At 44.8% G+C, this 27,103-nt stretch overlaps 2 protein-coding genes across 7 annotated transcripts in view; one reads left to right on the top strand and one right to left on the bottom strand.

Moving 5' to 3' along the window:
* RFC1 (replication factor C subunit 1) overlaps positions 1-4,040 on the top strand; it is a 68,725-nt gene extending 64,685 nt beyond the window's left edge. For all 3 annotated transcript variants that reach the window (XM_045550539.1, XM_045550540.1, XM_045550541.1), the window contains exons 23-25: positions 261-474; positions 1,594-1,785; positions 2,761-4,040. In XM_045550539.1, the coding sequence (XP_045406495.1) occupies positions 261-474; positions 1,594-1,785; positions 2,761-2,844 (490 nt within the window). In that variant the 3' untranslated portion in view covers positions 2,845-4,040. The remainder of the gene's footprint in view (positions 1-260; positions 475-1,593; positions 1,786-2,760) is intronic.
* Positions 4,041-5,500: 1,460 nt separating this feature from the next.
* WDR19 (WD repeat domain 19) overlaps positions 5,501-27,103 on the bottom strand; it is an 88,641-nt gene continuing 67,038 nt past the window's right edge. For 2 of the 4 annotated variants that reach the window (XM_045550535.1, XM_045550538.1), the window contains 9 exons: positions 22,283-22,360; positions 20,455-20,551; positions 18,308-18,432; positions 16,908-16,989; positions 15,006-15,156; positions 12,864-12,987; positions 12,051-12,127; positions 11,596-11,719; positions 5,501-5,797 (listed from right to left, as the gene is read on the bottom strand). In XM_045550535.1, coding sequence (XP_045406491.1) covers positions 11,608-11,719; positions 12,051-12,127; positions 12,864-12,987; positions 15,006-15,156; positions 16,908-16,989; positions 18,308-18,432; positions 20,455-20,551; positions 22,283-22,360 — 846 coding nt within the window. In that variant the 3' untranslated portion in view covers positions 5,501-5,797; positions 11,596-11,607. Of the gene's footprint in view, positions 5,798-11,595; positions 11,720-12,050; positions 12,128-12,863; positions 12,988-15,005; positions 16,208-16,907; positions 16,990-18,307; positions 18,433-20,454; positions 20,552-22,282; positions 22,361-27,103 lie in introns of those variants that run through there. The other 2 variants (XM_045550536.1, XM_045550537.1) reach the window with 2 other exon arrangements.

The raw sequence follows: 27,103 nt of genomic DNA, 5'->3' as shown, positions 1-27,103 counted from the left end.
GGACGGAAACAGAGCTCACACTGGGTTTTCAGTCACTGGTCCCGGTAAGTGGAGAGTTCCCTTTGAGCGCACTGGCGTGTGTCCGTTCCCCCGGCCGTGTGGTGCCAGACTGTCCCGCACGCTGGCCGGGAACCAGTGGGCGTGCGCTGGGCGTCACGCCAGCCGGACTGAGCTCTGCCTGGTTAACTCGGTGCTGACAGGCGCAGTAGGAGCTGGTGCTGGTTCGCCACTGGTGACAGGTATGTCTGTTTCGGTTTCAGAACTTGCTCCAGCAAAAGGACTGTGAACATGGATTATTTGTCACACATGAGGGACGCACTTGTACAGCCCTTGACCTCACAGGGGGTAGAAGGAGTCCAGGAAGTCGTCGCACTCATGGACTCGTATTATTTGATGAAAGAAGACTTTGAGAATATCATGGAAATTAGCAGCTGGGGAGGCAAACCTAGTCCCTTTTCCAAGCTGGATCCCAAGGTAAATTGTGTAACCTACTTGTTCTCTGTTACCTGGTAATCACCAGGCTTGTACTAGGAGACTTCAGAGATGTCTTAACTGCTTTAAAAAAAGGTTAACTTTTTTCCTCCCTTTAATGCTTGTGGCTTCCTATGGCCTATGCTGTCCAGAGGTACCATCTGAGTACAATAATAAGAGTAGACTCTTCTGGATTTGACTTTACAATTCGTATTTTTACCTTTGCTTCATGCTCAGTGGAAAATCAAAAAGTGAAATCTGAAGAACAAACATAAGTGTATTCCTCACAGGGGTAGGGGGTGAACCTGGGGAACTGGAAGTGGGGTGTGGCGCCGGGGACGGGCCATCAAAATACAGTGTGCTTACTGGCTGAGGGTTTTTCTAAGTCTGCTTCATCTGTAGATTCAGTATTTATTCCAGTTGGATAAATCTACTCTGTAATAACACATCTCCTATTTTCTTTTTGTGATGAACATGAAAAACCTAAAGTGACACAATAGGAAAGTGCAGTATCTAACAGCTCGCTCCGGTGCCTGCCTGTTGGGTGCTGTGCTGGAAGACATGTTCTCTGCAGTTTGCCCCTCCAGAATTCTGACCTGGCTTCATAGTTGTCAGTAAATTCCCACAGCAGACATCTAGTTGTTAGAATTCATGGGCTAATTCTGGAATTATGTTTAGAAGCTTGAAGTTAAGACTCTTCAAGTTACTTAGTATTTTGAAGTAACTACTATTATTGTGGTAAAGGTAACTTATGTGTTTTGTTGTAATTAAAGGCCAACTTGTATTAATACCTAACTTTGCTTATTATTTTGTTAGAAATGTGCGGAGTGTTGAATAGGTAGAAATGATGACTACAAGTGATTTTTTTTTTTTGTTTGCCTAAAGCTCTCAAATACTGATTCTTAGTCTTTTCTGAGTCATGGGCTCTACTAAGAATGTCATGAAAAATATGGAACTTCTCCATGGAAGAGTGCATATACTTCTGTTTACGTGTATATGCATATTTTACAAATAGTTTCAAGGGGCTCCCCAGAGTCTCTTAAAGCCTTTAGGCTTGTGAAGTTGAAAAGAATTGTTTGGCACTTAGATTTTTAAAAAACGTCCTCCATTCCTTTCATGCAGGTGAAAGCAGCCTTGACAAGAGCTTATAATAAGGAGGCCCACCTTGCTCCGTATTCACTTCAGGCAGTGAAGGCATCTAGACACAGCACAGGCCCATCACTGGATTCTGAATACAACGAAGAGTTAAATGAGGATGACTCTCAGTCTGATGAGAAAGACCAAGATGCTATAGAAAGTGATGCCATGATCAAGGTAGTATGTTAAGCTACAGACGGGAGAGCCGAAGAGTAGATGATCTTTTCTTGTATATAACTAGCCTTGGGAATAATAGGGCCTATTTGGCAAGTAGCAGAGTAAGTTGAAAATACTTTAATGTTTTTTGCTTATCATGGTTGAAGGTGGAGCAGGTAAAGATTTCATTTTTATCAACAGCTTCTTATAGCAGTGGAAGAGCAAATAGCAAGAAAATAGGCCGTCATATTGATGGCCATATATTCTGTTAGAAAAAGTAACATTTTTATTTATTTGGCCATTGGTATATGCTTTCTTATCCACAGACACACATTTCCACAGCACACTCAAGAAAAGCAGTTTGTAACAAAACCATTTCTCCCTTCTGTTATTTGTGCTTTGCTCTAGTCTTTGAACTGCCCATGGAAGTTTCTTAATGCAAAACATCCTTGTCTTTTGCTGGGAAAGACTAAATTTATTATAGTTTTGGGATCGGCCCACTGTCACGATGAGCTGGGGCAAAGGAAGCCCAGTCTGCGTCCTCCTCTCTCCTCGCCTCGCGCCGCCCGCCCCTCGCTTCTGCTGCGTGTGCAGGGCCGGGACGCGCCTTCTCCGTGTGGCCTCGTGGCCGCACACGGTTGTCTCCCTTTCCTTTTCTGCCCCTTCGCACAATGACCATGTTCACATATCTAATCTGGAACGGAAAGGAACTTCTATGTTTTACCTCTAAGAAATTGCCTTCCATGGGCAACATGTCTTAGTTCTAGATAGCTTTTCAGTTTTCACTGCTGACTTTTAAAGGCCGTAACTAGCCCGGCTGTTGCTTAAAAGCCGGCTCCCAGGGGTAGCAATAGTCCAAGACTTAGATGTTTGCAACCTCTCTTCTTTTTAAATTTAGTTGCAGGTAAAGATTAGATTCATTACAGAGATGAACTTATTTCATTGACTCATAAATACAGTTATTAACTATTTTGTGCATCCTTTCCTCCCCAACAGAAAAAGACAAAATCTTCAAAGGCTTCAAAACCAGAAAAAGATAAGGAGTCCAGAAAAGGAAAAGGAAAAAGTTCGAAGAAATGAAACTGTTTTTCACTACCGATAGCCACTTTTTACTCACCCTCCTGACCGGTCCAGCTGGTTTAAAGAAAGCCTTGTTTTTCCCAGAGCAACCGTGTTTTAGCCCAATGGTAAGGCCTGGCGGTCCCATCGCAATCAGGGGCGGCACGGCTAGAAGGACGTGACCAGCAAGGGACTGCTCGGGTCCTCGCCGTCCTGTCGGCCCGGTCCGATGCTGCGCTTCAGGAGGACTGTGTGGGCTTTGGAGTCAGATTTTAGTGAACAAAATAAGCCTGGGAGCAGTGGCACTAAGGTGTCTTTTGTAGGCTTAAGAATTTATCCTAGTGGCCTTTATAGAACCAATGCTGATTTTTTTAAAAAAGGTAGTGCCTATTATGTGGTGAAATTTTGTAAATAAATAATAATACAAAACCATCACCACCTAGAACTGGGTATTCTTTGTACATTGTCAAATATCTCACAAAGTATAAATTAGAGATAAAAATGCTCCACATGATACATGTACAAATTCTCAAGATTTTCATCTTGCACAGCTAAATATTGTGTTGGTATATTACTTTCCTTATTAATTTGCAAATGATTGGATTAAAAAGCATACTATATTCCTTACTAACCAGCTGTGTGAAACATAACGTTGGCAGTGGGAGAGTCAGAACTCTAGTTCCCGCTCCACCCTCTCCGCGCACGACCACGTCTGCCGTGAGGAGGCTTCATGGAGGGCCCAGCGTGGGGACTGCAGGATTGCCAGACCTTCTCACCCTGGAACCTTAACCCATCAGGGTCAAACCAGGAGGGCCCAGGCTGGGTTAGATCCTCGGGCTCACTCTGTCGAGGACAAAACTAACACTGGCTTTTTTGTTTCCTTTGTCCCTGGGAGGTCTGGTCCTGTGGTTGATTCCACAAACCCACTGGAACTTGAGATTGTTGCTGTTACTCTGCCTGTTAGTGGCGCTGAGGCTGTGGATCTAGCCTGGAATTTAGGTGTCGGCTATTTTGTAGTCTTGTCAGTAAATGCTCAGAGGTATGTGCTGCTTCTGTGAGGTATATGCTAAAAGGAATGTAAATACGGGTAGTATTCCCTGCCTTTAAGGAACTGATAGTCTTGTTTAGGAGATGAGATCTAAAGTTCTTGACACATTTAAAGTGTATTTACCAGTGTGAAAAATGCCCATGAAAATAAAACATTGCCTTAAGCCTCAGCCTACTGAGTCATGCTCTTCTCTTTGTTAAACTCTGGCTTGAAGCTTTTGTGCTTCAGTGAAGGTTTCCTCACCGGTGGGGTGAGGATGATTTTTTTATGCATATTCTTCCATTTCTGTTCCTTTTGGATGTGCAAGTCATGTCTCCCTGGGTACTCTGTACACACCAGGAAAGGGACTTAATCTCCTCACAGCACAATGAATATTGCCCTTCACTTGTTCATTATGATTTTGTTTTTAATTTTAAAAGCTCAGAACACAAGACTGGCATAATATGGGTATAAAATAACATTTATTGTAGACTTAGAAATTGTAAATATGCTCTTTAATACATGAGAGTGATAACACAGGTCTGTTTGATTCTTCTTTGAAGCCCTCGTGACTATGAGGTGACCGACTGAGGCTAATGGGAGCTGGGAGGTGCTTCCACAGCAGTTTGGGTATGAATCTAAATGCTCTATACTGGGATTGAATCTTCATTCCAGCCACTCGGTGCCACACATCTTTGTAGCATAAGATTGCACACTTGCTCTTTTCGAGATCCATTGACTCTGGCCATTTTGTTATTTATCTCAAGTCATTCAACTTTATCCTTCATCTTGTTGCTGGGGCCATGCTGTAAAGTCAGATCATCTGATTCATTCAGAGTTGAGTGCGTGACTCAGTCTGTCAGCTGTTCAGACGCTGGTGACATTTTCAGACATTGCTCATTTGTTGACGTTGGCCTTGGATTGCAAGGAAGTCCGTGCTCCCCTGGAGAGTGCCCATGTGGGGTGTATCGTACATGTGATACAGGGAAGGGAACTTCATTCGGCCTTGGGGAAGAGTTCAAATAATGTATGTATGTTTTCAGGGGAAGTCAAAGGGTTTAATTTTGTGACAGGAATTCCATAATATGCATAATGACTCAGCAGATACAAGCTTACAGCTTCACTCATTCCTTCAAAGATTGGTTTTACTGATTTTTGACGTTTTAATTTTGGGACTGCTTCTGCTAGCTAGCCTTGATTTGTGTAAACTTCTCATTTTGAGCTTTTTAAACTGTTAACTGTATTGCCGAAACTTGACAGTGCTTCAAAGTTACCATCCTTTATCTCTTTTGTCTCAATTTTTTTTTTTTTTTTTGAGACAGGGTGTGTCTGTCTTTGTTACCAGGGCTAGAGGAGTGCCGTGGCGTCAGCCTAGCTCACAGCAACCTCAAACTCCTGGGCTCAGGCAATCCTGTTGCCTCAGCCTCCTAAGAAGTTGGGACTACAGGTGTGCACCCCACCACTGTGGGCTAATTATTCTATTTTTTTTATAGAGACACGGGGGTCTTACTAAGTTGCTCAGGCCGGTATAGGACTCCTCCTGAGCTCAAGTGATCCTCCCACCTCGGCCTCCCAAAGTGCTAGGATTACAGGTGTGAGCCACTGTGCCCGTCCTCTTTTGTCTCTAATTCCAGGAAGACATCACACATGTTTAGTCAACAATTTTATTTTAAAGGCAATATTTCAAAATATAAAAGTTATCAAAAAGCCAAATATTTACAATTATGTCATAGGTTACTAGTAACAGTGCAGAGCATAGAATATGTAAGAAAGACTTCGAAGAGGAAATCTACAAAGTACAATGAACAGCAAGTTAGACGGCACCGCTTTCCCCTCTACAGAGCTGAAAGTGCCGACCTGGGGAGGTCACCTTTGTTTCATTTTTCCGTATCCAGGAAGAACCATTTCTTCTTCGTCCTGTGGAAAAATGCTTCCTTAGCATTATACCTAGAAAGGACAGCGAAACACATGCCTTAAGAAGGGTTTCAAGTAATGACTGGCATTTATTAATAGTAATAAAGCCAAGCATACTAAAAAGGAGTTTTTACTCGTCTCCGGAATGTGGGGCATTGTGGCAACACTACATTCCAGTTAGAAATCTCCAGTCTGTATGAAGTTTCAGTACTGGCCTTGTGACTGCCAACAGCCGCGTGGGCGAGCTGAGGCTTTACTACACGGTGAGGATGCTGACAGCGCTAGGAAGAATGACAACGTGCTGAGCGCTCAGCAATCCGTAAAGGGAAAAAGTTTCCTGAAATTAAACAGTTAAGGGCTCTTTGTTTAAAAGGAGTCAGTGAACACTAGCTTCAACCGATATTCACTATATAATACAACATAGTGAGTTGTTTTTTTTTTTTTAAGACACAGGGTCTCACCATCCGCCCAGGCTGGAGTGCAGTGGCTGTTCACAGGTGTGGTCGTAGCTCACTGCAGCCCCAAGCTGGGCTCAAGCGATCCTCCTACCTCAGCTTCCCGAGTAGCTGGGACTACAAGTGTGCACCACTGTGCCCAGCTATAGTGACTTTTTCAAAAGGTAGTGCATAATCGTAACTCACTGAAGACACATCTGCAAGGAGCTATGCTGTACCATGGTCTTAGGTCCTTGAGGTTTCCTATGAGGTACCGTCTACTGTAATGCAGGGATGGCGTCTGGGGAGGTGCTGTGCAGGTTTATTAAAAACACAAGGTTCTACTTTTCAAAGTGGCAGAGATACAACTATTATCCAGATAATAGTTATAAGCTTGGGACAAAATCTGAAATCCACTTAGAAGAAAGGTCAGTGAACTTGAATATAGATAAATTACCCAATATGAAGACAAACAGATGAAAATTTAAGAACTTTAGTGACCTATGGAATATCAAGTAGTCAAATATAGATACAACTAGAGTTCAAGAAGGAGAAGTTAGAAAGGGACAGAAAAAGTATTTGAAGAATATACAGTGCTCACAGTGTCCAAATTGAACGAAAAATAAACAGGCTGGGTGTGGTGGCTCACACCTGTAATCCCAGTGCTTTGGGAGGCAGAGGCAGGAGGATCACTTGAGGCCAGGAGTTCGAGACCAGCCTGGGCAATATAGTAAGACCCCGTCTCTATAAAAACTTAAAAAGATTAGCCATATGTGGTCACATGCCTGTAGTCCCAGCTACTTGAGAGGCTGAGGCGGGAGCATCTCTTGAGCCCAGGAGTTAGAGGAATCATGCCACTGTACTTCAGCCTGGGCAATAGAGCAAGGCCTGTCTGTATGTATTTTTTTATTTTTTTGGAGACAGAGTTGCTCTGTTGCCCTGGCTAGACTGCTGTAGTTCTCTGCTGTGTTGTTCACTGCAACCTCCAACTACTGGGCTCAAGTGATCCCTTCTGCCTCAGCGTCCCAAGTAGCTGGTGTTACAGGTGTGCAAGACCATGTCTGGCTAATTTTTTTCTATTTGTAGTAGAGACGGGGTCTCACTCTTGAACTCCTGATCTCAAGCGATCCTCCTGCCTCGGCCTCCCAGAGGGCTAGGATTACAGGTGTGAGCCACCACACCCAGCCAAGTATATTAACAATCTGAGGCCGGGCGTGGTGGCTCACGCCTGTAATCCTAGCCCTCTGGGAGGCCGAGGCGGGTGGATAGCTCGAGGTCAGGAGTTCGAGACCAAACTGAGCAAGACCCCGTCTCTACTAAAAATAGAAATAAATTATCTGGACAACTAAAAGTATATATAGAAAAAATTAGCCGGGCATGGTGGCGCATGCCTGTAGTCCCAGCTACTGGGGGAGGCTGAGGCAGGAGGATCACTTAAGCCCAGGAGTTTGAGGTTGCTGTGAGCTAGGCTGACGCCACGGCACTCACTCTAGCCCGGGCAACAAAGTGGGACTCTGTCTCAAAAAAAAAAAAAAAAAAAAAAAAATCTGAAAACTGACAATTAAGAGAATGTCTCAAATGCAGCCAGACAGAAAACAGTATATATAAGAGAACGGTGATGTTTGAGAGATGATATTTGCAGACAATGATATTGATATTTGGAGATGGTCTCCAATGACATTTGGAGACAAATATCTTAAAAGTGCTTTGAGAAAAATTATCAACCTAGGATTCCATATCAAGTGAAAAATATCCTTCAAAAATGAAGGAAAATAAAGACAGAAATAGTCACCAGCAAAGCTGCAGTTGTAAGACATATTAAAGGAAGTTCTTCAGGTTGAAGGGAAATAATACCACATGGAAACTTGGATTCAGGAAAGCAAGACGAACATGGGATTATAAATATGTAGGTAAATATAAAGCTACATTTTTTTCTTGTAATTTCTTTAGAAGACGTGACTGAAGAAAAATTACACCATTGTATTGTAGGAGTTATAATGTGTATATATGGATATATGTACATATGTGACATTAACCAAGTAAAAAATTTTATAAAGATACATAGGTAAAAAGTTAATAGAAGAATCAAATGAAATACTAAAAAATGTGATTAGCCAAATAGAAGGCAAGAAAAGAGGAACAGAACAAAAGCAGGTAAGACAAATAGAAAAAACAAGTAACTAAACAACCTGATAACGTGAAACAAATTGCAACAAAAGAACATTACAGACCAATATCCCTCATAAACGTAGCCACATCCTGTGTGGTACTTTTCCTCTTGAGTTTGAGCAGGGCTTGTGAATATGGTGTGAGAATAGCCATATTAGGTTTTATTATATGACAAAGATGAAGGGATTTTACAGATATATTAAGGCCCCTAATCAGTTAGCTTCGATTTAATCAAAAGAGTTTATCCTAGGGGGGTCTCACCTAATCAGTGAGTCCTTTTTAAGAGGGTCCAGACTCTCCCTGAAGGCAGAGCCTGCTAGCTAGAGAGATGCTGTCATGGTGGATCTGACGTGCAGCTGCATGTTGCGAGGAGGGCCATGTGTCAGGAAATTGCTTCTAGGAGCTGAGGGTTTCAGTCCTCTGGCCATAAAGAACAGAATCCCCATCAACGAACAGTAAGCCTGGAAGGAGGACTTCAAGCCTCAGATGAGACTGCAGCTCCCACCAGCATCGTGACTGTAGCCTTCTGAGACCCTGAGAAGACCCAGCTAAGCCATGCCTAGACTACTGACCCATAGAAACTGAGACAATAAATGCGTGTTGTTTTAAGATGCTAAATTTGTGATAATTTGTTACATAGCAACTAATGAGTTCCAATCATAATTTGAGCAGGCTCGTAAATAGAATTTAACAAGCTGATTGTAAAATTTTATATAGAGATGGAAAGGATTTAAGAGTATCCCAAATCATCTTGGAAAAAGTGGCAAGTTGGAAGACCCACCAAACCTGACTTTAAGACATACTAAAAAGCCACAGTAATCAAGATAGTGTAATATTAAAATAAGGGAAAAATACATCATTGGCAAAGAAGAGAGGGTCCAGAAATAGACCCACACTTAAAACGCAATTGATTTTTGACAAAGGCACTCAAGCAGTTGGGGAAAGGAAAGACTTTTCACCAGACGGTGCTAGAAGACTAGACAGCCCTTTGAGGGGGGAAAACAAACAAACAAAAAAAACACCTCTTCCTCACACTGTAAACAAAAATTATTTCAAGATGCATCGCAGACCTAGAGCTGCTAGAAGAAAACAGAAAAATATGTTCTGACTTGAGTAGGCAAAAAAAAAATAATTTTAAGCTAGGATGCAGAAAGCAATAACCATAAAATTAAAAAATTGATAAACTATAATTCATCAAAATAAAAATCTGCTCTTCAAAAGACACCATTCAGAACAAGAAAAGGAAAGCCATGGAGTAGGAGGAAATATTTTCAAAACATATCTGACAACTTGTAACCAGAATATATAAATAAAGAACTTGTACAGCTCAAAAAGACAACCACCCAGTGCCAATGGGGAAAGAATAGTCTTTTCCACAAATGGCGCATACACATAAATTAAATGGATCAAAGACCTAAATGTAAGAGTGATAACTATAAAACTAGAAGGAAACATAGCTATAAATCTTCATTACCTTGAACCAGGCAATCGTTTTTTAGATAAGACACCAAAAACACAAGCAACCAAAGAAAAAAGTAGATAAACTGAACTTCATCAGAGTAAGATACTTTTGTGTGTCAAAAGATACTATTATCAGACAGTGAAAAAAACACAGAAAGAAAATATTTACAAGTCATGCACCTGGTAAAGAAGTTGTATCTAGAATATGTTAAAGAATTCTTCAAACTCAACAATGAAAAGACAACCCAATTAAAGAAATGCGCAAAGGACTTGCATATCTTCAAAGAGACACGCACGGCCAAGAAGCACATGAAAAGATGCTCAGCATCATTAGTCTGAGGGACACACAAATGGAAACCAAAGTCAAACACTTCACGGCACTGGGATGGCCATACTCAGGAAGGCAGGCAACGGCAGGTCCTGGCGAGGGCGTGGAGAAGCTGCAGCCCTCACAGCACACTGGTGGGGACGCTGGTGGGGACACAGGAAGTGCAGCTACCGTGGAGAGCGGCTTGCAGCGGCCGAAGACCAGCAGAAAGGCCCATGGGACTGCGACACAGTGATCCGAGCTGCGGTGGCAGCGAGGGTCTTGCAGGCCCTTTGCTCTTGCAGGTGCAACAAAAAAGCCACCAAGAGAACCAGATACACTGGAGACAAAGCACTTGCTGAAAGGGGGTGGTATTAGTGGGCTATTTGTCCCCTCTAAATCTCATGCTGAATTTGATCCCCAAGGTGGAGGTGGGGCTTAGCAGGAGGTGTTTAGGACATGTGGGTAGATCCCTAATAAATGGCTTGGTGCCCTCCCCGGGATATCAGTTCACCTGAGAGCTGGTTGTTTAAGAGAGTGTGACACCTCCCCCCACCCTTGCTCCTCTCTCCCCTTCACCTGCCGCCACGAATGGAAGCTTCCTGAAGCCCTTGCCAGAGCAGATGCCAGTGCCACGCTTGTGCAGCCTGCAGAACAGTGAGCCAGATAAGCCTCTTTTTTTTGTAAGTTACTCGGCCTCAGGTATTCCTTTATAGCAGTGCAAACCAGACTAAGACGGGTAAGTGTGGCATGGACCCAGATACCATCCAGGGTGGGTTTCTCTCCTGTCCAGCTGGGGGTGCAGACTGCGAGCGCAGGGTGTGTGCTGGGCGGGTGCCCAGACTTCGCGGAGCCAGGCTACGTTGGAGATGCTGTGTCAGGGCTAATCAGTCTTACTTTTCCCTTCGTAAAAGAATCTCCTGGCTTCCCAACTAGAGACTATATTTCCCTGCCTCCCTCTGCAGAAGGTATGGCCACGTGAGTAAATTCTTGCCAATGGAATGAAGTGGAAAGAGCACGTGTTGCTTCCATGTGACAAAAATGAGATTTGGAAAGAAAAAGAAATGGAGATTTTTTTTTTTTTTTGGTAAATCTCTGGAAGCCAAAATTTTTACAATATAATTTTTCCTGAATTATATCATAGAACCTAGAAAAACCCCACTCCACTTGATTAGCTGGCTCTAGTTTTAGTAGCCTGATTAAAAAGAACTCAATGTGATTTGATAAAATAGGTTCTAGTTGGAATCCGTGATGCTGCTTGGCCAAACAACTTTTGTCACTATGGAAACTACAATACCTGCATTTTAGAATTAAAAAAAATGCATCACAGGTTTGTTGTCAGATTGTTCAAGGCTGACAAGTTCCGCGATGCACAGAAAGGAGCCAATGCCAACATAAAGGGCCGTGTTCCCGTGCGGCGAGCGGGAAAGTGGTGGGGGGCCAGTGGGGGTGGCACGTACCTGCCACGCCGCTCACAGCTCCACTTCTGTCCGCAGGTGCTGGGTACAGTCCGACAGCTTCCTCAGCTGAGTGCAGTTTAATCTTTCTGAGCACATCGGACACGTGCTTTCAGTGTTTAACATGCTGTTGGGGGGTGAGAGAATATAGAGTAAACTAAATACACCCTATTCCTTTTACCTTTGGGTTACTCTAATGTGAAAAACAAGTATTTGCTGTTCACACCTCTCAACCCATGTTCATCGTGCAGTTTAAGAATTAGAAATTTTCAGTCTCATGCAAGATCCTTTTTAAGGATAATGGTCTCAAAGGTCATAGAAAGTTCTTTCAAGACAACGATTTGGGTCTTCAGAGATCTTTGGGAACATGAACAAGTATACTTCAGAATAAAAGGGTGGTAAGAGTGAAAGGCCCATTTCTAGACAGACCTGTGTGGCTGAGGGAAGGACACACTCACGTCTTAAACTCCGAGTACAGAGCAGGGAAGTCGCAATGTGGACACACTGTCCAGTCATCCTTCAGCATGTGTCGACCCTAGAAATGGTACATTTAAGAGTGAAATTCATCTTTATCTTAAAAACACCTACCATTATTCAATTATAACAACTGAATTACAGTTAAAAGACCTCTAAATTATAAAATTAATGGTATTTCACATGAGTAATTGACTAGAAAGATGATGGCATTAAAAGGACTAAAGCTAGATTTTACTTATCAGACTCATATTTAAAGGAAGAATAATCTTTAATTTTGTAACATCATTACCTGAATTTATTTTCTTTTAAAATAAAGCCCGGTAACAATCTGACATTTTAAAGTTTTCTGATAATGGGTCTTGATATTACAATAAAAACTGCCACTTATTAAGTGCGACGGCACGCCTGGCATCGTACTACGGCCTCCCGCGTGTTACCTTGCCAAGCTGCAGCTGATCTCAGTGGGAAGGCGTTACCACAGATGAGCCTAGCAAGGGACAGCAGACTGCACCTGGTTATGGAGCCAACGGTGGCAGGAAAAGAATTTGAGCTTGAGACCGTCTGAGCCCCAGTCCGTGCTGCACCTGGCAGCGCTTTCACTGAGATGATCGTGTGCTCCGAACGTAACTTTCACCTTTGTTGACCATGAAATGACACTCTAAATGCTAAACGTCGCAGGAACTTTGAAGGGTAGGATTATTTGAAAAGTGAAGAGGAGACCGACTTGATGTAAGTGTTAGAATGGGTTACAAAGATATATGCAAAGAAAGGGAAATTGTTATAAAGAAACTTACTGTTGCGATGCAATATGGGATGTTGTTTTTACATCCAGGACAGAGGAGTTCACACTCTGGGAGAAGAAATTCGCAGAATGGACACGGAGTCATGGCCTCTTCTGTCTCAGATGTATCGGGTCTCCTGTGAGGAAGAATCACATGTTATTTAAAAAACACTTTATTTCATGTAATGTGGATGGCAAAGAGAAAGCGTATTTGGAAAACTAGGAACATGTGGCACACCTACTTCATGCTCAGACCTGGAATTGGAGATACTTACAAGCTCCCTGTCAGCCCCTGATCCAGCTCCAGGGAGGAGGAAGAGGATTGATCAGCACCTAGGGCATTACACGGGCCACGTTTGGGACTTGGAGTTCTCAGCACACTAAGTGGCAGAAGACATGAGTCTTCTGTCTCCTCTCTTCCTGTGCCACTGGAGTGCTGAGCTTGCTGTCCTTCCTCAGTCTCTCCCTTTTGTGTAGGTGAAGTGGAGAAGGCTAACCACAGCAAAGTGCTGTCCAGTAGAACCTTCTGTGACAGCAGAAATGTTCTAATTTCTACTGTGCTCATATGGTAGCCATGAGCCACATCTGAGCCCTTGAAATATGGGTCATGTGAGGAACTAAGTTTTGCATTTTATTCCATTTTAATTAATTGAAATAGCCGCATGTTGCTAACAGGTACCATATAGCTATAAATTACTCAGGCATGGGGAGAGAATGACTAGCAGCTCTTTAAAGCCAGAGCCTAGGCCAGCATGGTACTAAGCTGTGAGTAAATATTATCTTGCATTTTCTAGTTACTTTCTGCCTGCCTCACTCTCCATGCTAGCAGGTATGTTGGGTCAGGCTGATTTGGTCTGAAGCTACTTAGGTTTAAAAAATTGGGGTGTTCTGGCTAGGTGTGGTGGCTCACGCCTGCAATCCCAACACTTTCGGAGGTTGAGACGGGAGGATTGCTTGACGCCAGAAGTTTGAGACTAGTCACTACTCACATAGTGAGACCCCATCTCTACAAAAATAAAATAAAATTAGCTGGGCATGGTGGCCTGTGCCTGTAGTGCCAGTTATTCAGGAGGCTGAGCCAAGAGGATCGCTGGAGCCCAGGAGTTCAGGTTGCAGTGAGCTGTGATCATGCCATTGACGTTAGCCTGGGCCACAGAGTCTGCCCTCTTAAAACAAAAAAGTAAGGAAAGGAGTGTTCCACGTAGCCCTCTCCAGCCTAGAGTTCTCTGCCATGAGGGTCGGCCCAGAGCCCAGCTAACGTGTTACTTGCTTTCGTTTGCCACTGCCAATTCAATCACCTGTCTTGGCTAAGGTTTAGATCAAGATTCAGGTAGAGCTGGGTCTCCTGGTTATAAACCCAAATGTCATCACTACTCTGAATAAGTGATAGTTTAAAATTACTACATGATTGCAATTAATTTTTCCTTTTGTAAATGCTATTGCTAATTTTTCCTAGTTTTCCTTTAGAAAAGCAGGCTACTCACTGCTTTCTGAGGGGCGGGCGGGCAAGCCTGTGTGCCTTTGGAGCTGCACAGGATTTGGCAATGAACTCTGCTGCCCTTGGGCTGTGCTAACGAGAAGGCTCCTACACTGGGAACATTCACTGTTTTATTCCTCCACCTGTGGCAGGCACTGCTTGCTGCCCGCATGACAGCCATTTCTCTCCTCCTTCCTTGCTGACAGAACGTGGCTTCCACTTTGCAGCTGGAAGTACCGGGGGCAGTACTGGCCGCGGAGGTGAAGATGGAGGTCCTGGGGATGGGGCCTTCCTACATGAAAAGGCAAAGACTCCTTCAACCTTTAATTTCCCTTTTTCTTCCCGCCCTGAACGGGGACGTGATGTCTGGAGGTGCGGCAGATGTCTTGCAACTATGAGGAGGAGCACTCTATGCTATGGATGGCAAAGCTGGAAGACAAAGGGATCTGTGCTTGGTGGCATCACGACACATAGCCCTGGGCTGTGACACCTTGTGTATGAGTCAAATAGGTACTGACCTGGCCGAGCCACTGTTAGGTTTTCTGCCGCTTGTAGCAGAACACGATCCTGATTGCTACCCCGTCCATTTTCTTACTGAGCCTGCGCATTTGCAGCTACACTTCTAACGACACCTTTGAGAAATGTGCTTAGACAGCAGACAGGGCTGGCTGTGCCTACCTGACCATTGCCTCAATCTTCTTTTTGTATTTGGCATCAATTTTGTTGCGGTATTCAGGCCTCATCAACATAGCTGCAAAGCTGAAAGCAGAGTTCTTCAGGCCTGCCCTGTGACACTCGATCACAGTGGACGTGAGGATTGCTACAATGTCTGCAAGACAAAGGGGAGAGCAGGAGGAGCGTGTGCCTCAGGCACGGCAGGACAGCGTGCCTGATTCCGAGGACACAGGATCACATCCCTCTGAACCCTGCTTTTGCTGTGAAGCACCCGATACCTGCTGCTGAGTGAGGCACTGGCACAGCAGTGCAGTCAGGCTAACTGGCCCCGTGCGTGTCTTTGCCTCGATTATACCACGTTTTGCTTCTGACACCGGGACCTGCACCTTGGAGGCAACACTTGAGTATCTTTCCACACCTCTGAGCTGCACTTTGCATCGGACAGAGCCGCTGCTAAGTGGGTTAGGGAGATCAGTTACTTCATGCACCAACCTCTCCTCATGCGTCGAATTCTTCCTTCAGGACAGATGCTCAGAATCACTGGCTCAAAGAACATGACCTTTAAAAAATATTTTTACCACCCCCCCCCCCAGCTGCTTTCTAGAGAGGCCATACCAATTTCCATTCCCACCAGCAACCATGAGAGTGCTTGTCCTATCCTACCCTTTGCCAGCATGGTACAAAATTATTTTAAAGTGTTCTTCATGTAACAAAAAAGAGTAAGTTTAGACAACAGGGATTGGCAAATTATAACCCATGGGCCAAATCTGGTCCTTTGACTTTTTGTACGGCCTGTGAGTTAAGTAATGGCTTTTACATTTTTAAATGGTTGAAACAAAATCAAAAGAAGAATAATACTTTGTGACATGTTAAAATTATATGAGGCTCACATTTCTGTGTCCAAAATAAAGTTCTATTGGAACACAGTCATGTTCGTTCATTTATGTATAATTCATGACAAAGTGGTAGAGTCAAACAAAACACTTAACCTCTGTCCCTTTACAGAAAAAGTCTGCTGAGCCTGTCATAGAATGTGACAAAATCAAGTCATCTGAGAATGTTACAATCGCTTGTCTTTTAGAATAATGGAGCTTTTTCTGGTGCAACATTCCACTGTAGTTGAGAATGTGGAGTCAGATTTTTACTGGCTGACGATGTGATCTTGGGCAAAGGTTAGTTCACTTCTCTTGCCCCTGGTGGCTTATCTGTAAAATAGGGAAAGTAACAGGACTCGTGTGCAGGCCTGAGACTACCATCCTCAGGAAGGCCTGCCCCAGCAGCTGGACCTGGGCTTGCATCTAGGAACTTGGATTTGGGGAGGGCTCCCACTATTTTCAAAACTGATGAGAGGAGCTTACTGTGCCTAAGATCTTTGTACAAACAATGTGGTTATGCTGAACACCTGCTCTCTGGGAGTCTAGAAAACTGGGTACATGCCAGGCAGAAGGTTGCTACGTGACCAGCCCCCAGTAAAACCCTGGGTGCTGAGTCTTTAACAAGCTTCCCACGTTGTCAAATCACTCCTGGGGGAGCTGCTGAACGTGTCCTGTGTGACCCCACCAGGAGGGGACTCTGGAAGCGTATGCCTGCGCCTGGTCTCCTCTGCACTGCACCCATGCGCCTTTTCCTTCTGCTGACTCCGCTTCGTATCCTTTGGTTGTGCTAAATGTTAGCCTTTCGTGCTGCTATGTGTTGAGTCTTGTGAATCCTCCTAGTAACGGATCATCAAACCTGGGGGTGGTCTTGGGACCCCCAACATCCTACTTCATGGGGCTGTGGTGAGGATTAAATGAGTTAATATACGCAGAGAGCTTGGAACGGTGGCGGGTGGAGCTGTGTGCAGACATCTCCCGAGGCTGTGCTGGCGTCGAACGTGGCCGCGAGCTCTCCGCAGACGGTACTTACGTGATGGGAATTTGCTGATGTTGTTGGCCACCCGGATGAGCATGCGTGCCCCTTTCATGTGATCTCCATTTTTAACATGAATCTGAAATAAATGACAAATTTTACTCTTCAGCACTGCCCAGCCCAGCTGTCCACGCCCAGAGGTCCTGGGCTGTCCTTCAGCCCATCCCGTTCCGGCTTTGTTCAGCAGCCCCCGGAGCCTAGTCTGACTTCCCCCGAAATGTGAATGAATCTTTCTTCAGCCCTTTGTGTCAAAGATGCCTGTGACATTTTTGCATCAATTTTTTTCTGATTTAATAGAGTTTGACAGTTTCCCTTCTGAAACTACAAGCAGTTAAAAATCTTACAAAATCTTGGGAATGCTTGGTGCTGCGTGAGAGAGTAGTGCAGTCACGAGGGGCGCGGAGGAGGAGGTCTGGTTGGAATGGAGGTGGGGTCAACTCCTGGGGCCAAAGGGAAGGATGGGACTGAGAAGCAGCCCCGTGGCCTGCGGCGGTGGAAAGCCCTGGCTTTCAGGAGCCCTATTTTTGCTCCTCATCTTGCACCAACTAGTTTCTCTCCCTCCCTCCACTCCTGGGGGCTCCACGGGCCAGATTCTGTGCTTGAGTCTGGGACGCTGACGTCATCACTCATGCCTGAAGCCGGGAAAGGTCTCCCGCCTCCTTTTAACCCCTTCCTTTATGAAAGAAGGACCCTCCTGCTTCTCTGAAGGAAAATGCTCCTGAGGGTTGCAAGTCAGATTTCTAAATGTGCTTCCCTCATCATCAGTGTAACAGACCTGTGGTCCAATATGGTAGTCACCAGTCATATATGGCTATTTAAATTTAAAAATTAAAATTATATAAAATCAAAAACTTAGTTTATTAGTCACACTAGCTGCATTTCAAGTGCTCTCCACAGCCAGGCCAGCGGCCACCATGTTGGGCAGCACAGACACAGAACAGTTGTATCACTGTAGAAATTCCTACTGGACAGTTCCGATATACACAATAATTGGGATGTAAACCATTTATAATATGGTCAGCCCTTACAGACTGGCCAGAGAAGCGATTTAGCATTAACATGAAAGATGTACTTTGACATTAATAGGAATTTGGGAAAACATATAGAGTGGGGTTTGCCTGCGGCCCACCGCACCCGCCCTGCGTCCTGCCCTCTCGGGATCCACTGTCGCCAGTCTCTTCAGTAGGCTCCTAGCTTTATTTGCAATAAATAGATATTCACGCTTACTTTTTTGCCTTTTTGTACACAAAAGGCAGCACAGTGTGGAACTGGTCTGTATCTTACTTTTGCCAATGAACCATTCAGAGATCTAGGAAATCGCTCTCATCTAACGGAGACGGCCCAGCGGGTGATAAACACCCAGGCAGGTTACGTCCCAATCGCCGCTAGGGCCTCACCTTCACCAGTACATAGCTGTGCAGGATCATGAGGCTGGTGGCCATCTCAGCGGGAATTTTGATCTTCTGGGATTTAAGTTCTGCGTACATGCTGAAGAGAACGTCATGTGCATTCCGATAGTTTCCTTGAAAAAATGTGGCAAAATGACATATTGCAAAGGATGAAATCCTAGGATGTTCTATGGTCCCTCAACTTAAAAGTGGATTTTATTGATTATGTTATTGGCAATACTGCCATCGTTTCTTACAGAAAGTAACTCAGCAGTGTTTCCTATTTTAATTGACGTTATAAACATAAAGCCAGTCCTGCCAGTAAACAATGGGGCGTCCTCCTAGATGTCTTATTCTTCCTCAGGGCACCCACCTGGCGACGGGTTTCCTGGGTCATGGAGCTCTGAGTCTACCTTCCCAGCCTCCCAAATCCACCCACCTGGCTCCAGGTTCCCTGGGTCATGGGGCTCTGAGTCTACCTTCCCAGCCTCCCAAATCCACCCACCTGGCTCCAGGTTCCCTGGGTCATGGGGCTCTGAGTCTACCTTCCCAGCCTCCCAAATCCACCCACCTGGCACCGGGTTTCCTGGGTCATGGAGCTCTGAGTCTACCTTCCCAGCCTCCCAAATCCACCCACCTGGCTCCAGGTTCCCTGGGTCATGGAGCTCTGAGTCTACCTTCCCAGCCTCCCAAACCCGGCCTCTCTTCCTCCCACCCACTGTGAACGCCTTGCTGCAGCACAGGCACCTTCCCTCCAGCCATTGTTGCCACTGTCAGAACAGCCTTTGCACACCTCAAACCTCACTCCAAACCCAAGGACCTCAAGGTCACGCCCTAGCATAAAACGCTCCAAGGCATCAGGCACTGTGGGTGGCTGCAAGTGCAAATCCTGAGCAGAGGCTTTGTGCTGTGCCACCCCCTCCACCAGCTTTCCAGCCCAGTCTTTGCCTTCCCCTCCCAGCACACCCCCACCTTCTGCCCCCTCCTGCTTTCAAAGCTCAGCTGAGGCTTTTGCTGCCTTCTCTCGCCTCTATAGGTAGGCCATCTCCCCACCCTGCCCTCAGGATGCCCTGGGTCCCCTTCCCTGGGGCCTTTTCAGCATATTTCTTTCTATTCTAGCACTTGTCACCCTGTATATAACAACTCTGAATTTATTTTCTGACTCTCTCATCAAATCATGACCCTTGAGGGCTGAACTGTGGCTCAGTCTACTCTGTGTCCTGAGCTCCCAGCACGTCTCTGCAAGGCAGTGGCTGTTAGTTCAGCCTAAGCTGAATAAAGTAATGCCTTATTCAACTGCGTATTTTCTAAAACTGTGTTCCACACTTATGAACATCTAAGAGAAATGGCTTGCAAAAATTAGTGAAGAAATCAGACTAGTTCTCTAATTGAATATTCAATAAATATTTACAGGCTGGGCACAGTGGCTCATGCCCATAATCCCAAGCACTTTGCAAGGCCGAGGCGGAAAGACTGCTTGAGGTCAGGAGTTTGAGACCAGCCTGAGCAAGAGTGAGACCCCATCTCTACTAAAAATAGAAAAATTAGCCAGGCAGTAGTCCTAGCTATTCAGGAGGCAGGAGCATAGCTTGAGCTCAGGAGTTTGAGGTTGCAGTGAGCTATGATTACACCACTGCACTCCAGCCTGGGCAACGAAGCAAGACCCTGTCTCAAAAATAAGTATTTCCAGAGAATCCACATGAGCAGAACCATTCTGAAGGTACTATAATAGACCCTGTATATTACGAAGAACTGGGTCCATAATGGCACCCCATAATTATCTTCCATCTTTTTTTAAAATTTTTTTTCTTTTTTCCTCATGCTTGTCTAACTCTCTTTATATTGTTAGGGCCAAATGGATGGAATGGAAAGAAGACACTGTGAGTTTGTAGGAGGGGCTGTAGGCTGCAGAGGTCAGCGAATAGCGGTCCAGGAGATGGAAACCCCGCGCCTCTGGGGAGAGGGAGTAGTGCTGGCCAGTCATTAGCCTCCCATGATGGGAAATTATTTTACTTCTCAGAATGGTCATCTCTTTAGTCTTTTAGGTTCAAAGCAAGCCTACATTAGAAATTGGCTGCTCCTTCCTGGGCAGAAAAGGGGCTGGGGCTTGACTCTACTACTCGCCTGGGAGAAAAACATACACAGTGTGGATCTACCTGAAGACTGCTCTTCTCTGGCGATGATGATGGCAGTCCGGGCAGCTTCTCGGTATTGTTTCAGAGCCATGTACAAGCGGAACAGGTACTTGGCATCCTGCCATACAAACCATTAGAGAAGCATCACTTTCTTCATTAGCTGAGACATTTCGGTTAGAACCACACTCATCTGCCAGTAACTGAGAATTGATATTTATTTTAAAAAGCCAATGAGGGGGCCAGGTGCAGTGGCTCATGCCTGTAATCCCAGTATTTTGGATGGTGGAGGCGTGAGGATCCCTTGAGTTTGTTGGAGTTTGAGACCAGCCTGGGCAACACAGTGAGACACTGTCTCTACCAAAAACAGAAAAATCATCCAGGTGTGGTGGCTCGTGCCTGTAGTTTCAGCTGCTCAGGCGGCTGAGGCAGGAGGATCACTTGAGCCCAGAAGTTTAAGATTGCAGCTAGCTGTGATTGTACCACTGTACTCCAGCCCAGGTAACAGAGCAAGACCTGTCTTTTTTTTTTTTTTTTTTTTTTAAAGCCAATGAATAAAGAATTAGTTCATATATCAAATATCTATTCAGAGTTTAATATGGTGGCCAGGTAGTATTCTAAGTACTTAAGAAATAGTAATTCATTTAAATCCTCATACCTACCCTAGAAGGAAGGCACTATTATTATCCTGATTTCACAGATGAGAAACTAAAACACAGTGGGAGATGGGCAGAGCCAGGATTTGAGCCGCAGGATGTGCGCCTGTGTTCCTGATCCTGCTCCATAGAGTATCTCTCATGTGCTTGGAAATAAAACGTATTCTTATGCAATGTACCGACTTTGTAAAATTTCAAAAATTTTTATACCTATATAAATTTTCTCTGGTCTACAAAATACTCTTTGGCCTTTGATCATTTTCCATTCTATTCCAACTCTAGACAATTTCATGTATTTCATGTAATAGCTGGTTTCCAGGCCATTAGGGTAAGTGGACACACGGGGGTGGAGTGGAGTCGTTCGAGGGCCTGTGTCCTTTGGCAAGTTCAGTCAGCTTCTGTAGGCTCAGTGGCTCATCTGGCAGACAATGGAAACGGACTCCGGGACTGCTCCAGTCCTGGCCAGCCCTCACGTTCTGTCATCATTCTGTCACCCTCCCTTCAAATCAGTGACCTGAGTTCCTCACAAGCAAACCTCCTTGAACATAAATGAAAGAAAGGGAAGGAACAGCTCTGGGGGATTCTCAAAGGCATGTGGGTCTGTCCTTATCAGCACTGACGGAAGGCTGACTTCTGCAGGAAGCCACAGACAGTCACATATTTTGAAAATATGCTTTTAACAATATATTTCTACTTTATATTTAAAGTGAGTTAGTTTTATGTTTAATATGATTTCTGTTAATTTTCATAATTTTGAAGATATAAACAAAGCATACTCTGATTTTTAGGGAATTAGTGCTAAGTCACAGTTCCAATGATCATTTTTCATAATTCTTAGAATGAACAGAACTATAACACCTGAGAAAAACTGTTGGTGGATCGTCATCTGGAGAGGCATGACTACCTCACAGGCGGCAATGCCCACTTGAAAGACTGAATATACATGTTATCTTCTAAATGCAAAAAGGATTTGTGCTGTAAAATTTGGATTCAGTCAAAAGCGCACACTCAAGGATCCAGAAGGCTGCATGTGGCCCCAAGGCCGCAGGTCCCCCCGCCCCCGATGATCTACGGCTACTTTCAGAGAGAAAATTTTATAAGTCTGTTGTAACAGTGTGATAGGCAAAAAGCAGGGCAGAATAGACTGAAATCACAAGTGAGATATGAAGATCGAGAGCAGCAAACACCTGCGGTACCTTGGGCATGCCGTCACTCTCTCCCATGAGGTGGTCTATCAGCTGACTGGTCAGCAGTTCGTCTTTGGCCTGACCAACCTGTTAAGAGGAAAAACCCAGCAAATTTGTCATCTTAAACCTAGCAAGAGGAGGGGAAAACACAAATAATCTTCTGCTGAAGGAGATGGAATAAAAAATATGTAGAAGTAGACAGGTGCAGTGGCTCATGCCTGTAATCCTGGCACTTTGGGAGGCTGAGGCAGGACTGCTTGAGGCTAGGAGTTTGAGACCAGCCTCAGCAACACAGACCCCATCTCTGCAAAAATTAAAAAAAAAAAAAAAAAAAAAGCTGAGCGTGGCTGCGCACCTGTAGTCCCAGCTACTTGGGAGGCTGAGGCAGGAGGATCACTTGAGCCCGGGAGCTGGCGGCTGCAGTGAGCTGTGTGACACCACTGCACCCCAGCCTGGGCAACAGAGCGAGACCCTGTCTCAGTATAGTACAGCGCCTGAAATACCATATAGGATCAGGATCTTTCTTCATTTGTTTGTAAAGTGTCCATGAATAAAAATCCATCCTTAGAAACTGTAGCTTTTCTCAGCTGCTGTGCCAAAATACTGTATTTTCTTTTATACTGAGAGAAAATATTCTTCACTTCTTGGATGTTTCAATAAAAACTTTCTTAAGATAAATGACAATGACACCTTGAGAACAGCACTTTGCATACATGAACTGGGGCTTATACAACAACATCCTATGGGTGCCCGCATCTGCAACAGCTCCGTGAGGAAATGCACTTGTACTTGCTACATGTAGCTGAAAGCAGAAAGAAACGAGCGTCCCAGCTGCGGGGCGGCGGCAGGAGAGGGCAGGCAGCGGGGAATGTGGGTGGGGTTCTGGAGAGTATGCTGGCTTAGAAATCTTAATTACGTCATCTCCATAAAGGCGAGAGTTGAATCACTGAAGTGTTGGGTGGTGGCAATCAGGAATAATGTACTCTACTGGAGGATGGAAATGTGTCAGTTTTAGTTAGTAGGAACAGAAAGCGTGAGGGCAGGAACTTAGGGGAAACATTAGGGATTTACTGACAAAATTAACAGGCTTAAGAGTTTTGTATTTATTAAAAAGAGGTGAAAGAGAAACACATCTGAGCTCGGCTGACAGGATGGAACGCTGACCAGTGTGGCACTGCCTTCTTGTTACAGCAGTGGCATTACAGCAAGACAAGCCACGGGAAAAGGAAGGAAACGGTCATTAGGGACGCAGCAACACATGGCCGAGCTTGCTACCCACCCCCCCCCACCCCCCACCCCCCGGGGAAGGCATGAGGACAAGTCTGGAAGTTGTCTGTGCAGCAGAGGACCCATGCGATCAGCAGACTTGGGTAGCAAGAGATCCCACTGAGCCTGGGGCGGGGGGCGGGAGAGGCTCTGGGCTGCAGGATTTCCACACACTTCACTGGCTGTGGTGGTTGTCGGGGAAGAAGGCTAATAAGCTTTCATAAGTCTGTGTTGCCTCTGCTCTTGCCACTGTCGCAAGGAAAGGACGCTGGGACAGAAACGGTACGGCTCATTCTCTTGATGGCTTTAGGTGAATGAGCCAGTACAGGGAGGTGCTTCAAAGCAAGGGCTCTGGAGTCAGCCTGCTGGAGTTCAACTTAGTGACACCATCTGTGACCTGGGTGATCTTGGGCAGGTTACTCTTGGGGCCTCAATGCAGTTAACAATAGTACCCAACTCACAGAACTGGTGTGAGGATCACATAAGGTAACACCCGTGAAGGGCATGGATGGGTGCCAAGTAGATAGTGCTGCCAGACACAGCAAATACAAACACAGGACGTCCAGTTAGATTTGAATTTCAGAGAAGCAGTGAATAATTTTCATTCAGTATGCCCCACACAAAATCTGGCAAACCTGCCTGCAAAGCCGGTACTCCACAGGTGTTCACTATTATTTTCGTTACCAGCACTAATAGCAGCTGCCACCAAGGACAGCTGAGCACACCCAAAGTGTCGGGACACATGGGAAGGAGAGCCAGCAGGGAACAGATGTGGCCACTCAAAATTCAAATGAACAGATAGCAGGGGATTGGTTAGAAATAATTCTTTTTACCATTTTCGGAAAGTGCTATAGTTTGGATATTTTACCCCCCAAACCTCATGCTGAAATTTGATCCCCAGTGTTGGAGGTGGAGCCTGGCCATAGGGCAGATCCCTCATGAATGGCTTGGTGCCCTCTTCAGGGCAGTGCATGAGTTTTCACTCTATTAGTTTCAGCCAGAGCTGGTTGTTAAAAAGAGCCTGGCACCCCTCCTCTGTCTCCTGCTCCCTCTCTTTCCATGTGTTATGCCTGCTCCGCCTTTGCTTTCCACCAGGATTGGAAGCTTCCTGAATAACCAATCCCTGTAAAGATTAAACAGCTGCCCCATTTTCACTATGTAAGCCAGCCTGTAACAGCCCACCTCTGAGCTAACTACTCTCAGTTTTGGAATCTCCCAGATTGAGACTTGTATTTACTTTTTTATGTGACAATAAACTTTAACAAAAAAACTAAAATGAACAGAGGGCACAGCTAGGATGCTAAGGAACATGGTACACTCAGGGGGTGGAGGAGCCAGTGGAGGAGGCCGAGAAGGGGCCCTCTGAGAAGTAACCGGAGAAGCAGAGCAGAGCTGCAAGGGAGTGAAAGTGTCTAGAAAGATGGAGCACGACAGTGTAAGGTGCTGCCATGACACGGAGCGGGGAAGACCGAGGGGACACCTGTATGTAGCGAGTGCGAGACCTCCTGTTAGAGGAAGTCTACAGAGGGGGGCGGGCAGAAGCGGTGTGCAGGAGGCAGCGGAGGCCCCCGTGCACCTGGGGGACACCTTGGTCCCACCCGTCCCATCACATCATGGCTCACTCAGGTAATGATTCCCACCCAGGGGCCTGCTACTGCCCTGTCCCCAGCCCCACCACACACCAACAAGGCACTTCAGAGCCCTGAGTGCAGAGGATGGGGGAGGAGGAGGAGTGAATATTCCTAGCATGTAAACTGTGATCTCCAAATAACATTTTTCGCTAAAAAGAATCAGAACTTCTTAGAGAAATGGCTGATTCCAGGTTGGGGGCAAGAAATGGAATCTGTAAGATCTTGTCCATGAGAGTAAGGAAGCTATCAAAGATTAATGGGACTATGTCAGAAGGAAAAAACAGTCAAAGGGACAATTTTTGGAATCAAAGATTTATCAAATGTAATGGACTGAAATACATCATGTATGAGGGCTGTCTGGAAAGTATCCAGCCATGTAACATGAAAAACAGTATTAACAATGGCTGGATACTTTCCAGACAGCCCTCGTATGCTAAAAATCTATGAGCTCATAATAATATTAAAAAGAAAAGCACCTCATTAGTCTACGTATTTAACCTTACCTTTCCTTTTAGGGTAACCAAAACAGCTGATGAAGGAAAAGTTCTTCTGTATAAAAGAATTACAGCTAATAAATGCAGAAAAAATGATAGAATATCACCATTTTGCAGCCCCTAATGAAATAATGGATCTAGGTAATAATCATCAATGGCTGCTGAAGTCATTAGGTGAAAGGTTGATGGGAAACCTCATAGTGGATTGATCAGGCTGACCACACCTATACCCAATAATCAATCTTAGCACCATAACAAGAGACAAAAAAATTATGGGCTGTTATGAATGTTTGTGTCCCTCCTAAATTCTTACATTGTAGCCTTAACCTCCATGTAATGGTACTTGGAGATAGAGCCTTTGGGGAGGAAATTAGGGTTAGATTAGGTCATGAGGGTGGGACCCTCATGATGGGATTAGTGGCCTTATAAGAAGAAGGGGGAGAGACCCCCCCCTCACCCCTGCATATACATACTGAGGGAAGACCATGCAAGGACACAGTGAGAGGGCACCCTTCTGCAAGTCAGGAAGAGAGCCCGCACCAGAAATAAAATCGCTGGTACCTTGATCCTGGACTTCCTAGAGTCCAGGAGTCACCCATACCGTGCTATTTCGTTCTGGCAGTCCAAGCTGACTTAAGACATGGGCCTACTGATGTGAAGAAAATAGGAAGTACATGGTACCATCTATGAAGTCATTTTTCCAGAAATATCAAACATATATGTGATAAAATATTTAGATTTAACTACTCATTAGTGGGAAATATGGGGAAACTATACTGTAAGGGTGCAATCAGCTAAATCTAAATGTCAGAAATTCCTAAGGACAAATTTTCTTAACAAATAAACAGCAAGGGGAAGGAAGAGTAGAAGATACAGAGAGACAGAAAGAAAGGTGGGGAGGGGGGAGGAAAGAAGGTAGGTGAGACTGGAAGAGACTTAAGGCACATATAAACTAAATGCAATGCATGAACCTTGTTTTGATACTGATGTGAACTAACCAACTGTAAAAAAAAAAAGGCACTTATGCAAGAGTTGAGGAAATTTGAACCCTAACTAGATATTTGACAATATCAAGAAATCGTCGTTGGAGAAGCGAGAGTCCTCACACGGTACGGCTGGGAGTGGAAGGCGGTGCCGCTGCTCTAGGAAGCAGTGAGCAGTTTCTCAAAATGTTAAACACAAGTTTACGTATGGCCTCGCAATTCCACTCCTAAGTAATATAGCCGAGAGAAATGAAAACATATGTCTACACAAAAACTTGGACACAAATGTTAATAGCAGCATTCTTCATAATAGCCAAAAAGTGGAAACAACCCAAATGTCCATCAGCTGATGAACAGATAAACTATACATCGCATATTCATACAATGGAATATTATTCAGCCATAAGAAGGTATGATACATGCCACAACACGGATGAACCTTGAAAACATTATGTT

Source organism: Lemur catta, chromosome 4 (genome assembly GCF_020740605.2).
Source record: "Lemur catta isolate mLemCat1 chromosome 4, mLemCat1.pri, whole genome shotgun sequence".
NCBI classification, from domain to species: Eukaryota; Metazoa; Chordata; class Mammalia; order Primates; family Lemuridae; genus Lemur; species Lemur catta.
The sequence above is the reverse complement of the archived record's forward strand: the minus strand, read 5'-3'. Positions and strand labels throughout refer to the sequence as shown.